Source organism: Chroicocephalus ridibundus, chromosome 6 (genome assembly GCF_963924245.1).
Source record: "Chroicocephalus ridibundus chromosome 6, bChrRid1.1, whole genome shotgun sequence".
Lineage (NCBI taxonomy): Eukaryota > Metazoa > Chordata > Aves > Charadriiformes > Laridae > Chroicocephalus > Chroicocephalus ridibundus.
Window position 1 is genome coordinate 5,299,518 of NC_086289.1, and position 13,181 is coordinate 5,312,698.

The window sequence follows — 13,181 nt, forward strand, 5'->3', positions numbered from 1 at the left end:
TATAAAGATTAGTCTCTATGTTAGAGGAATGCCCCATCTCCTAGTCAAACCCAGGTCCCACCCTACCCACAGCAGCACTCAGATTGTGACTAAAGTAGCCTGATGGAAAGAGTTTAAGACCAGATCTACAACGATTACAGACATCCTAATATCTGAACCTGAATGGTATAGGATCCGTGATCCACACTATGAGAATTTCTGTAGTGGGGAAACAGATTTCAGGCATCAGTGAAGTTGTAATTAAATCAATAAGGAAAATGTATTAACATCTGCAAGACAGGCAATCTGGGATAGCCAATACGACAAACTGGAGCCAGCCATGCTAAGGAAAGCGATGCCCAAGGGCGCAAATACAAGCACATACTGGAAAGTAAGTGGTCTGGTTCACGACGATAAAAGCGAGACCATCAGGACATCCTTCCAGGCAGACGTGCTGCTCAAAGGAAAACGCTCCACAAGAGGAAGTAAAATGAATCACTCACAAGAAGTAGTACTGTTGAATTCTTTTAATAACACTAGGAAAAATATCATAGTATTAAAGTCCTGCATGGGATCCTCAAAGGGTTATTTCGGTTGGGATTTCGTCGTGTTTATAAACCAAACATTTTTTCCCAATTGTGTTTTCTTTTAAACCAACTACTCCTTTACAATGGTATTTCCAGTTAAAACACAGCTAACCTATAAATACCTGAATACCACAAACACACACTGTGTGCGTGGGTTTTGTTTAAATCTTAGCGGAAATAATGGTAAATCTATTCAACACAGGGAAGCAAACGTCGATTTGTTAAGCGGGGAATGTAACAGCCAGTAAAGAATACATTGCATACATAATACAGAAGGAAAAAAAAAAATTATCATCTGGAGTATGTGAAATTACGCTGATTTTGTACCTTAAACCTATTAGAAGTTACTCTGTTGGCCAATACTAATCCACTGAACAAGCAGAACATTGGTCAGAAGTCTAACGTTTCCTGTACCAGCACAGAGAGAATATAAGCAGTCCAATGCTGTTATAAGAAAACATGAAATCCAGCTCATGTTTCTGGTTAGGGATCGATTTCTTCAGGAACTACTGTTAACATAACATCTTCGTTGCCCCTGCGTACAACCATGTTCAACGTACTGTCCTTTTTAATGATGTCACTGACATCACTGGCTGAGCTTATCGACTGTCCATTGATGCTTATAATCACATCGTTGTCCTTCAGGCCACCACTGAAAATACAAAGCAGCAATGTATTATTATAATTGACATTTTATTGTCTTCGCAATATTGTTTAAAAAAAAAAGAAAAAAAGAGATTGCTGGATTTTATTTTTCCTATATCCCACCCAACGGCAGTTGCACAGAGACACAGCGGGCGTGCAAAAAGCGATCAGAATTTATGAAGCGGTGAAGATTACAACACAACGCAGAAACCTCAGAAGATCGGATGGAAGTACAAGTCTGATGAATCCCATATTTCGCTGTCTTTAAAGGAATTCACTATTGCGAATACTGCAGTAATTCTGCAATAAGGATCTTAGATGCTGACCCGGTGGAAGACACAGAGGCATATTTTTCTTTTAAAATAATTGCAACAAGGCTCTCATTTTAGCAGGGAAATTTTCCAAGCTTTTATTCACGTATACATAGCAAAGCAATCCGAGTGGCACTGTGCGCTAACACATGAGGAATTCCAGTCCCGGATCCATGCTGTTCTCCGTGCATAGCTTCTTGGCAGCCACGTCACCTTACCTTCGTGTTTTAAACCTGAGCAGAATAACAGACGCAGCATCCCAGTCCAGTCACCAAAAACGTGCACGTCCTTCCCCTTGCCTGCCTGCCCGCAGCCCCCAGGACCCCTTCTCCTGCCCTCAGCACCGTACGCAAACTGAAAACAAAACCTTCCCAACTCAAAGCAAGACAGGGCAGAACCGGAGACGACACGGCAAGGCCTCCCCTGCCCGGGGCCGTGGGTCTCTCCCGGAGCTGGCTGAGTCTGCTGCTGGGACTGAGAAACGGGGTGGTGAGGGATACCAGCGACCACAACGTCTTGCCCGGTCTTGCACAACGATCTGGCTCCAAGTTATGGAAATATTAACCGAGTAACCAGATCAGACATGATTCAGCCCTTCAGCAGAATCCTTCTTCACAAAACCACAGAGCAGTCATCAGCCCCTTCCGCCCGCAGAAAACGCCTTACATGAGTGTCTCCTGCAAGCAGGATGCCTTGGCCAACGTTTGCAACAAATCTGGTTGCCTACCGAAGGCATGGCTTAAAACATTTTCATGGGAGAAACCATTTGGATTATCTTGGTCTCTCACGCAGCCTCTCCTCTCGACTCATGCCCAGGGCAGGTGGCTGCAAAACTGCTCCGATCCCGATCCCCCACCTACATAACGTGCATTGGAGAAGAAATCAGCAGAACGGGGAAACCCATAGGCAAGGGGGAGACAGAGCAAACATGGGCTGCGTGTTAATTGCCAGGCCAGCCATCAGATGAAGCGTTCCCATTAGAAGTTGCCTTCAAGTTACGAGGCTACATTGCCTCACATTTCTTCCACCTGTCTAACGTCCTTCTCCCACTCTCAGGTAACTATTATCCGTACTCCAATAATGATTTTTCTGCACCTTTAGATTGGACCTGCATGTCAAGGCAGCACGTTCAGTCCCACGCTGAAGCAGCCACATTATTCCTATGCTAACTGCAGTTTAATTTCACCTTACAGACACACAGCAGCGTTCCGCACGAACCGTGCTGCCAACCAGAATTACCTACCAAAAGCATCAATAACTTAGGAAACAAGCCAGGCAGCTAACACTGTGTATCTTGGAGTGGCATCCAAACAGCAACAAAAAGACATTATCCACCCATCCTTGCAGTCTCCTTAAGAGATAACATATGCCTGATTCAAGCAGCTTTCTGCCTACATGCCTCCGGTGCTACCCACACCTCTTTCTTGGCACAAAGATTTACTCTTCTCTTAAATGATGTCGTTTCAGAAATTCAAAAGTTTCCTATTTCCTACCCTGGATTAATAAGCGCTTTTTTATTAACCAAACTCTGAAGGGAAAATGTCTCCAGCAAGAGCCAGCCAGACCAGCGCTGGTGACCACAGACCAGATGCCGTACTTCAGCCAGGCACCTTGTGAAGCCTAGTACCAACCAGCAGGTTGGTTCGGAGCAAACATGAAGAAAAAGATTAGTTGGCAAAAACCAAAAGCTCTTCCCAGCAACGTGACTCCTGACAAAGCTCTCACATGGAAGAGTTCCTCCTGCCAAGAGAGGATTTCAGCCCCCATGGAGGCACGCCAGGAGAGCTGGTGGGTTTGCCCAACACTGAGGTGCTTGGGCTGAGACGGACGCATCTTCACAAGGTGGAAGCAAAGCTTCTCCCTCGCTCTCCTACAGCAGAGACGAGCAGGGACGTGGGGAGCACGCACAAGTGAACGTCTCTATTCAGCACTGGCATCGGTACAACAGATGTCTTGGAAGCAATCGCTGAGAAAAATGAAAATTGAGTTTTCACGCCCACTGAATCCTTGCCCTTTCGGCCAGGAACGCTGACAGGGCTTCGCTGCAATACCCTGATACGTTCGCAATATTGCCCATCGGGGACCGGACTGAAACCACAAACTGATTTCCAGCAGACAACATAATAGCTATCAGATGGTTGTAATTTTGTTAATTTAGCACAATCAAGATAGCCAGTTAAGCAGGGAACATTCCCCATCATTCCCCCCTTAAATCAGTGGCAGTGGTTTTGAGAAAAAAAGTAGTTCAACTTACGCTTCAGCTGGTGTTTCTGGAATTACTTCAATAACATAGGCCCCAGAGACAACATCAGGGAAGTCTTTATGGCGATCCTTCAGCTCTTTAGCTTTGCTGGAAAATGAAAAAACAGCAACAAAAATATTTTGACAAGATGGGAAAAAAGAATTCACGCATTTTTACTTAGTTAACTCACTTAACAGTCACTAGCTGAGGTATTTTACACATGTTGATCTGACACTTCACAATTCATTTTAACTCTTAAAAGTATTTCAAGAATTGTTACGCTTCTTGCATACAGCTTTATAATGTCTATTTCTGGTAAAAGCAATCATTTCAACAGAGAGAGAGGATCAGAGTTAAAACATTTCAAAACTTGGACATTGCTTTAGAACTAGCAGATCCCAAACACCTTAAAAAAAAAAAAGCCCCTTCAGCATTCAGTGCTTTGTTATACCTCTGGTCCCGCACGTGTGAACACTGGTTATTTCTACAGGACGTAGCATCATACGCTCGTGAGTCTTTTCTGGTTTGAGTATGAATAAGCAAGTCCACACAAAAGCTTCATTTTACATTAAGTGAATTGTTTAATGAAAATAATTTTATAGAAATGGAAATATGCATGTAGGTGCTGTAATCCTTGAAAACATACAGTCCTGTCGTCTTCTTGACCTCCATGACAGCACGGGACAGATGGTAACAGCACTAAACGAGCCCTGGGACAAATTAACGATCGCTAGCTATTCTCTTCCGAAGCATTAAGGAAAAGAAAAAGTCCTGGGAGTTGTTTAAAAACTAGCTCATGCAAGAGTCTAACAGGAGAGTTCAACCATGTGGCAGATGCAGAGAGAGGGCAGCAAAAATTGGCTGCGAGTTGTCACCAGCACCTACAGAGGAGACGCTGCCGGTTCATCCTCCTGGTTGTTTCTGCAGATCATGAGCTTGATCCAAACGCATGCAGTGACCACACTTGAGAAAGGCGAGGAACCACCGCTTCCACTTACCTAGGAGTTAGGGACATCATTCGTATGCCAATGTATTTCTTTTTGGTTATAGCTTTTCCTACAAAAAGGAAAACAGGCCTTGATCAATTGCTCTTACCAAAAGAGCCTCAACGGCTGTTGACTTTCTGGTTTATTATTTCTCTTTCAAAGCGGTGAAGTACAGTACCTTTAGCTTGTCTGTCATGGGATTCAGTTAGGAACTTTTTGATTTTATCTGACGGGATAGCAAACGAGATCCCTGCTGTAACTTTTAATGTGTTAATTCCTATGACTTCACCATCCTGGAGAAATAAGAAATTGTTATTAGCAGATGTGAAAGGTCTTTAAGCGAAATGGGTTATTTCTTCCAAGCAATCACAAAGACAAATTCATACAACACTTTCCATAGCTGGTTTTCAATTTTCTAAATGGTTTCTTTAAGTCTAATTTCTCTGAATCATCTATTGATAAAAAACTATTCTACAAATTCAGAGAACTGATGGGGATATTCATACTGCCACTAGCAGAAGGCAGATCAGAACTGGGCAGTTCTCCTGCTTGCAGCAGACGAGCAGCGTATCCTGCAGTCAATTTTGGCCTGTTTATTTCACTGTGTAAAGCATGGCACCAACTAGTTCTCAGAAAATATTGCAAAATATTGCAAAAATGGCAGTTCACGAAAAATCAAAAGCTTTTCCCGGTAACGTGACTCCAAGAGGAAGTTTCAGGTAAAACATCTCTGCTGTCACCTGATGATTCAAACACTTCTGAAGTCTCATCAGCTTCCTTCCCTGAGCTATCCCAGATAAAAACTATCCAGCTACGGATTTTAAAATGGAGGTTACTGGTGCTGAAATTCTGCTGCAGGTCGAGTGAAAAAAATTTGCCAAATCTCCAAGGCAGAAACTTGGACTAGCTCGCTCTTCCAATTTGTGCCGTCCCTCATTGAGGACCACTGCCTCTCCTCCCTTCGACCCCGCGTGCCCCCATCCAAGAGCTCTCACACAGCCGTTGGGCTGGGCAACATGCTTCAGTTGTTCTCTCTTGGGCTTACCCACGGCTGCTGCAAGGTCACAGAATCACAGAATGGTTTGGGTTGGAAGGGACCTTAAAGTTCATCCAGTTCCTCCCCCCTGCCCTGGGCAGGGACACCTCCCACCAGACCAGGCTGCTCCAAGCCCCGTCCAGCCTGGCCTTGAACCCCTCCAGGGATGGGGCACAGTCAGCTCTGACTATGTTCTACAATATCCGCAAATAAACTCGAATGTTCTGATAAATACGTGGGGTTTTCGACCCCCTCACTGTGATTCAAAATAAAGGGGTGAATATGTTTTTTAACGATTAAGCCGAGTTTCAGTACGCAAAAAAAAAAAAGTGCCAGCTACAGGGTAGACAGTGAGTCCAAACGTCTCTTTTTGCAAGGCATGAGCAAACAAAATTGGGCATTACACTTGCTCAAAACTATGCAAACCATAAACACCTTAAATATTGAAATCCAAGCGTATCCGGTGATTTGCCAACATAAACGCAGACAAGTGATTAGTAAGAACCATGTGAATTTTGTGGAGTCAGCCAGATATCGAAAGCCGTGACTCACATTTCTGGTGTGAGGTTTTGTTTGTTTGTTGGTTTGGGTGGGGGTTTTTGTTTTGTTTTTAAACTAAGAAGTAATAAGCTCGACACTAAGCAAACTTAAAGAAACTCTTACCAGATTTACTAGGGGTCCTCCGGAGTTTCCATACTGAAAATAAACATATGGCAAGAACATGTTTTAATATCTACCTCTTAATTCATGGCAAGCGAAACATAAAAGAAATTTTTGAAATATTTCTGTAGCAATTTTTTCCATTGTCTATTAAATATGTGCAATAGAACAGTCTTAACATCCAAACCCATTAACTACACTTAATATCATTGCTTTTAGCTCATCTTTGCAAATGCTGAGTCCTTCTTCTCTTGCCAGGGAAGTTAAGAAGGCCAAGGCCAAGCTTTTTCTTTTGTTTTAATAGTACCACACTAGCAACTTAGAAGATTTTAGAACAGCTCTGGGAGCTGTTAGTGAAGATTTCTTACAAGGCCAACAGTAGAAGTACAAAAACTATTGTTTTGCCTTAATGCATAAACAAACTTGAATCCTTAAACTAAGCTTGGCTTCTTTTTAGAAAACATGATGGATTTCGACAAGATACTTATTCACCAGAGAATATTGCCTCCTCCCTCAAAATTTGTAAGAATTCTGAAGTTAAGGCGGATATTGTACTTGGTGTGCTTCCTTGGGGGATTTTTAAATAACAATCAAGTGCTGCTGCACCGCAGATGTCCATATTTACATGGATAAAAGAAAATCCAACTGTGTTCACTGGTCCTAAGAACCATAGGTGAAATTTTCAAAGCCGCTATTTAAGAAACCTAAGAGCTGAAGGGACGAGGCTCAGGGCAGGACGTACATTGATGATGGCATCGGTCTGAATATAGTCCATATCGGAGTTGCGGAGCCCCAGCTCCTTCCCTCCACGCTGAGTGGTACTAACGATCCCTGTAGTCACTGTGTTTTGAAGGGAAAACGGACTTCCAATCGCCACCACAAATTCTCCTGGCCTCAAGTCTGCAGACTGACCAAGCAGAAGAACTGGCAATTTACCCTACAAATAAAAATAAATAAATACAAATTCAAATGTTGCTAAGACACTACTACACCGGTAGAACAAATTCTACAGAAATGTGAACACATAAATAGAGCCGAGGCTTTCATCCCTTGGGGATTTTGCTCGCTCTGGTCTCTTTGAGTACTTCATGTGGGTCTGTGCATCTCAATGAGCTTCTGCTCCAAGAGTGGGCTCTTTAGACTGTAGGAGTACTTTTCCCACAACAGGTACACATTAAATCAAAAACAAAAGACCAAAGGAATATTTATGCTCAGTTGTACAAAGCAAACATCTGACGATACTCGGAATGAGCTGTTTCCAACCGCTTCTTGAAATAATTAGCCAACAGCTGCTGAAGTAAAAATAATGTATTGTTGAAGAGTGAACACTAAGAGAGTCATGAAAGCAACAGCCGAAGTGTATCAAACATGCATATGTACGGTTAAAAGCATTTGATATTCTCATAAGACACCAGCTAATGTTTCATCCTACTTTTTTTTCAGTGTTCTATCTCTTCTAAATAATTGTATTGCCTCCTACGTACACTGATGTCTTCTTCTGAAGATGTTAGGATTTAAAGACCTTATGGGATTTTTCTGTTATTGACAGAAGGGGACACCATTATATTTTCCTTTCAAGATCTTATCTCTAAACATATTAACTATCATGTTATCGAAGACATTCCCACTAAGGCACAAAACATTCTTAAAATCCAGCGTCAATAGAGATCACTGCAATTTACAGCAATTAAAAACAAAAAAAGGGGGAGGGAGGGTTGGATCCACACACCCCTGTCAACGTGCGGGACCAAGGGAACCGAGCATGGTTTCTCCAAGACATGTTGTTTCTGCACGGGAGCTGAACTGGCTGGACAACAGACGATTCAGGCTGGACCAATAACCCCCCCACGGCAGTCAGAAAACATCTAGGAAGTTCTTAAGGCCTCCTACTCACCACTCATCAAGTAATTAAGAAGGGTGTTCTGAAACAGATCCTGTTTTAAATAAATATTTTGCCTTTATTCATCACCTGCCTGTAAAATGCTCATTGAGCACCATTTCTCCTTTTCTTCGCGGTTTTAAAAAAAAATCAGTCTTTGCCCTTTCAGTGATGTAACACATTTTTTAATCTTTTTATGCTTAATCACTTGTCCAAACAATCCTTGAATCCTTGAAGTTAAACACCTGAGGAGGTATTTAGTCATGTCACATATTTAATCATGTCACTAGACTATTTCTATTAGCATCAGTGGACCTGGACAGGTATAAATTCGTGTTTTGACTTAAGGATTCGGAGGATCAGGAGGTTACTAAACCCGAAATCAAAACAGAAGGAGTCCTGAAGGGATGTATCTTTTTCTTGGCAAACCTAACTTTAAAGTAGCTCTCCTCCAGGCTCGCTCCACTTCAAAATTCTTTTCTTTGCTCAACAAACCTGGCCCCAAAAGGAAAAAGGCGTTAGTATAACCTTTCAAAACAGGCCAGTGATGCCAGATGCAGTAGAAGCCCCACCTAGAGACTGACTTAAACCAATTTCCAAGGAGTGGCTAACGCCGTCACTTTATTACAACCCAGGGTACCTTCCAGGTATTCTTGAGCTGTGTACCTAAAATGGAGGTACAAATGGGCTTAATACCCCTTCTTATAATTCATTCCTTCTGGAAAACTCGTAAAAATGCCCTTTTCATCCCATACCTGTTCCAAAGCACATGGATTTATATGCCTATACTTGATGGGATCATAAAGCTATATATATATCGTGTGCTCAGGTAGCAAAGAAACAAGGCGATATTTAGTATGCCCTGATTATTTGTAGATGCCCACGTTAGTGATAATCTTGTTTCAGAAGTCAATAGAAGCTGAATTGTTACTAAATTTTGGCAAAAAGGGAAAATATTACATGTTTAAATTGGAAATAAAGAGTTAGTTCTTTAGGGGTCTTTTGTCACCAGCAGTTTGAAAGCCTGTATCGATAAGTCACCCTTAGGGACAAAAATCCACCAATATAAACTAACCCAAATGCCCATCACTTTCTATTTTTCACTTACAGTTTTATTTCAAATATCCTAGGACATACACAATGTCTGTAAAGTAGAAAGTAAAAAATAAAGGCATCAGTCATCACTGTATGCTGCTGCAAATACAGAAGTTATGGTTTTAATATTTAACAAGCCTGGTCCCGTGTATCCTTTATCCAACTTTGCTACAATTCCACCAGCAAAATTTTACTCAGATGAACAGATTGTTTCAATAAAACCCATTGCCAAAATCCCAGACAGGATGAGATGCTCTACGGAGACTTATCTTTCAGTCTCCAGACAGCAAGAAAATAATTAACCAACTGCTTGTTAAACAGAATCGGTTGGAAGAGCAACAGAATAGGCAACACAGTAAAGAGAAAAACATTTCCCTTTCTTCCCTTTCTAATTATCTTTCAGAGGAAAGTTTTCACAACCAGCAATGCCCTCCCTATTAAATAATAATTATCTGCGGTCCCTATCAGTGCCACGGCCATGGATAAACCCAACCAAGGCTGGGCTTGAATCCCGAGGAGGATTCAAGGGCGATGCCCAGTTTCCCCGTGGTGTCTGCAGGGCGGCAGACAAGCAGCCACATCCCAAGGCAACGCCGCTGAGCAGTTCATAATATCATTCATAATATCAGACCACAGCCCCGACTCCAAGGGACCTCTCCAGGACAGCGGGGAAGCGGCAGCTCCGATTAGCTGTGCTGGGAAGCACGCGGCGTATGCAACACGAACGGCCCCATATGGGTCTTGTTTGGAGAGGGAGCACCCTGGCCCTTCCTTCTCTCGCCAGATGCTATTAAGCTTACGTAGCACGTGTTTTCAAGATGTCGTTGGTCAAGAAGAGCATCTCTTTTTGGCACTGTTTTTCCTTATTTAAAAAAAAAAAAAACAACCAACAACCAAACCCAAAAACAACACAAAAAGTGGCCTTTGTTTGTATCCCAGTGCACTGAAAATGGATACTGTATAGAGAAAGAGGACATTTATCAGCAAATGAAACATAGACAAGCAAAAGGAAATAGAAACCTTTTTCTCTTCAGTAATTGAAAAAAAAAAAAAAAGATTGGTCGTGTACAAAGTTGAAGATTTATACAATGCTCCTGAGTTATAAAAACAGTCACGAAGCCAAAATCGCATTTGGCAGCAGAAAGAAAAAAACATGAACAGTCTCTGACTAATACAATTACTTTTGATTGTGCTGAGTTTTCAAGCCTGTGCCTATACTAGCTAGGCCTCAGTTCAAAGTCGAACGCCGTATGGATTGGCTGTGGGTCACCCGAGTGATTCAACACGCCCTCTGGAAAGAGTCTGGCTAACCTTTCCTTTGCTAGGAAAAAAAAAAATACACTGCAAAAATCGCCTTGCTCTGCACAGATTATGAAACATGGCTTTGGAAAACGTGTTCTCTATGGAGTATGTTCCTAGGAGAGCTGTAGCCTTATGTAAAAATATCTCAAGATAACTACAAATGTAACTAAAGCATTTGATTTGCCCTGTTCTGTTAACCAAGAGAGTTAATTTTCACCTGTTACTTAGCCCCGTGCCATGGAGAGGGGACGGGAGGACCACCCACACGCGTATCTACCAGACGTAAAAAACCGAGACTGAGCACAGTTGAAAAAGGGCTCCAAGGTGTGGGAGTCTACGTGGTAAAAGAAATTCAGTGGGGTTTGCTCGTTACCTGAAATGCTATTCCTTATGATTTCGCAGTGTGGCGCAGAGCGCGCCAACAGCACGGCATGTAAATACTCTCATTAGTGCCTCCACAAGCAAATGCCATGAAGGAGTGGTTATGATGAATATATGCATTGTAGTGGCTTTAAATCTGGGGGTTTCTCTCCAGAAAAGCTTACAAATAATTTTGCCACATTCAGAACGAAACGTTCCATTGTGAAAAAATCCCAAGTATTTATTAAAACCGTAGAGGTGGTTTTGAAGCGAAATCAGTATAAAACCAATCAAACCCCCCGGGCATCAAGTGACCGAGTGGGAAGTACGTCCTTCTGCTGTCCACCAGTGGAGGCTGGGGACGCAGGGCAAGCCTTTATCGTGGTGGCTGTAACCAGAGTCGTATCAGAACACCCTGCCTGTGCCCTCACACCCTCCCACTGGCAAGTTCCTGCCGAGGAGGTTAAGGCACTCCTTGTAAACCAAGATTAAGCTTGGGGCTTGGGTCTGGGGCCCCTAATAGCTACACTTAATAAATGGGCACTCTTCAATTTTTACATAACGTCTGATGGTCGTCAGCATGACATAACTACTGTTACAACTCGTGATTCTCTTCAGTTAACTATAGATTTGCCACAACAGTTAATTAAAATCCCAGGCAAACGAGCATGCCTCGCAGCACAATGAACAGGGAGCCAGAAACACCCAAAACCTAACCCCAGCTTTCCCAGTGACTCGCTGCCATGACCTTGGGCAACACGTAGCGTCTTTTCTTTCCCTCCTCCCTCTGTTTTTCATTTGATGAAGCCTCGGGGCTCTGCTGGGATCCATGTTTACTCAATAAAACAAATCTGCAAGCTGGCATTCTGCAAGTGCACCGAAATAGGACTAAACATGCAAAACCATAAGTGGCACGACTCACTGTTTACACCCAGCCAGAGAAGGAGCCATTAATTAGTGTTAATATTTTAAGCCTTTCTCATCCCAAAGGGCTTCACAGATCTTTATATATGGATTTGACTCCAACCCCGGATAAACATAACTCCCACGAAATGGAGAGCCGCACATCACCACAAGAAACGGCTTCACCCAAGGATCAGATGCAGCTATCCCATGGATGGGAGGCAGCAGCTCGGCACGGGAGACTAGGACAAGTCTAGCAGAACAACATCAGCAGCGAGGAGCCAGATGTTCACCTGATATATAGGGTGTGGAGCACCTCTCCTATGAGGACAGGCTGAGAGAGCTGGGGGGGTTCAGCCTGGAGAAAAGAAAGCTCCAGGGAGACCTTCCAGCCCCTTCCAGTCCCTAAAGGGGCTCCAGGAAAGCTGGGGAGGGACTCTGGATCAGAGGGTGGAGCGATAGGGTGAGGGGGAATGGTTTTAAACTGAAAGAGGGGAGATTTAGGTTGGATATTAGGAAGAAATTTTTCACTCTGAGGGTGGTGAGCCCCTGGCCCAGGTTGCCCAGAGAAGCTGTGGCTGCCCCATCCCTGGAGGGGTTCAAGGCCAGGCTGGACGGGGCTTGGAGCAGCCTGGTCTGGTGGGAGGTGTCCCTGCCCAGGGCAGGGGGGTGGAACTGGATGAACCTTAAAGTCCCTTCCAACCCAAACCATTCTGTGATTCTACGATATATTAGCAATGCAACTTGAGTCAGGTAAACTAAGTGGAGCCTTGACAAATCAGCTCTGAAAGTAAAAGAAGAGGCAGCACGTAACCACCACTGGGCAAAGCTAGTGCTGTAGAGAAATAAAAACCAAGAGACAGACGGCCATAACCAGTAGGGGTTTCGGTTGGAACCTTTTCATCCATGAACTAAGTGAATCTGTCTCTATGTTGGCACAGAAAGCGAGTAAATCCCTCCTCTGCTCTGCAACACCCTTTGTCTGTGCAAGGAAGATCACGAATTTGTAGGAAGCAGTTTGCAGTTCAATAAACTGATGAAGAGAAGACAAATGTTCCGAGTTCAATTTGCGTTAAATAGTGACAGATTTCCTTCATGCTTTTTATTTTTAGGTGGAAAAGAAACAGATGCTTGTATGGGACGCTAATTCAGCTGTAACTAACTCTGGCAAAACACGTAACTTCCCTGGGAATTGC

The 13,181-nt window shown here is 43.2% G+C and overlaps 1 protein-coding gene across 1 annotated transcript in view; it reads right to left on the reverse strand.

The window, feature by feature from the left end:
• Positions 1–491: 491 nt before the first annotated feature.
• HTRA1 (HtrA serine peptidase 1) overlaps positions 492–13,181 on the reverse strand; it is a 36,926-nt gene continuing 24,236 nt past the window's right edge. The window contains exons 4-9 of the mRNA XM_063338630.1: positions 7,189–7,383; positions 6,450–6,482; positions 4,929–5,043; positions 4,763–4,820; positions 3,777–3,872; positions 492–1,218 (exon numbers count right to left, since the gene is read on the reverse strand). Coding sequence (XP_063194700.1) covers positions 1,050–1,218; positions 3,777–3,872; positions 4,763–4,820; positions 4,929–5,043; positions 6,450–6,482; positions 7,189–7,383 — 666 coding nt within the window. The 3' untranslated portion in view covers positions 492–1,049. The remainder of the gene's footprint in view (positions 1,219–3,776; positions 3,873–4,762; positions 4,821–4,928; positions 5,044–6,449; positions 6,483–7,188; positions 7,384–13,181) is intronic.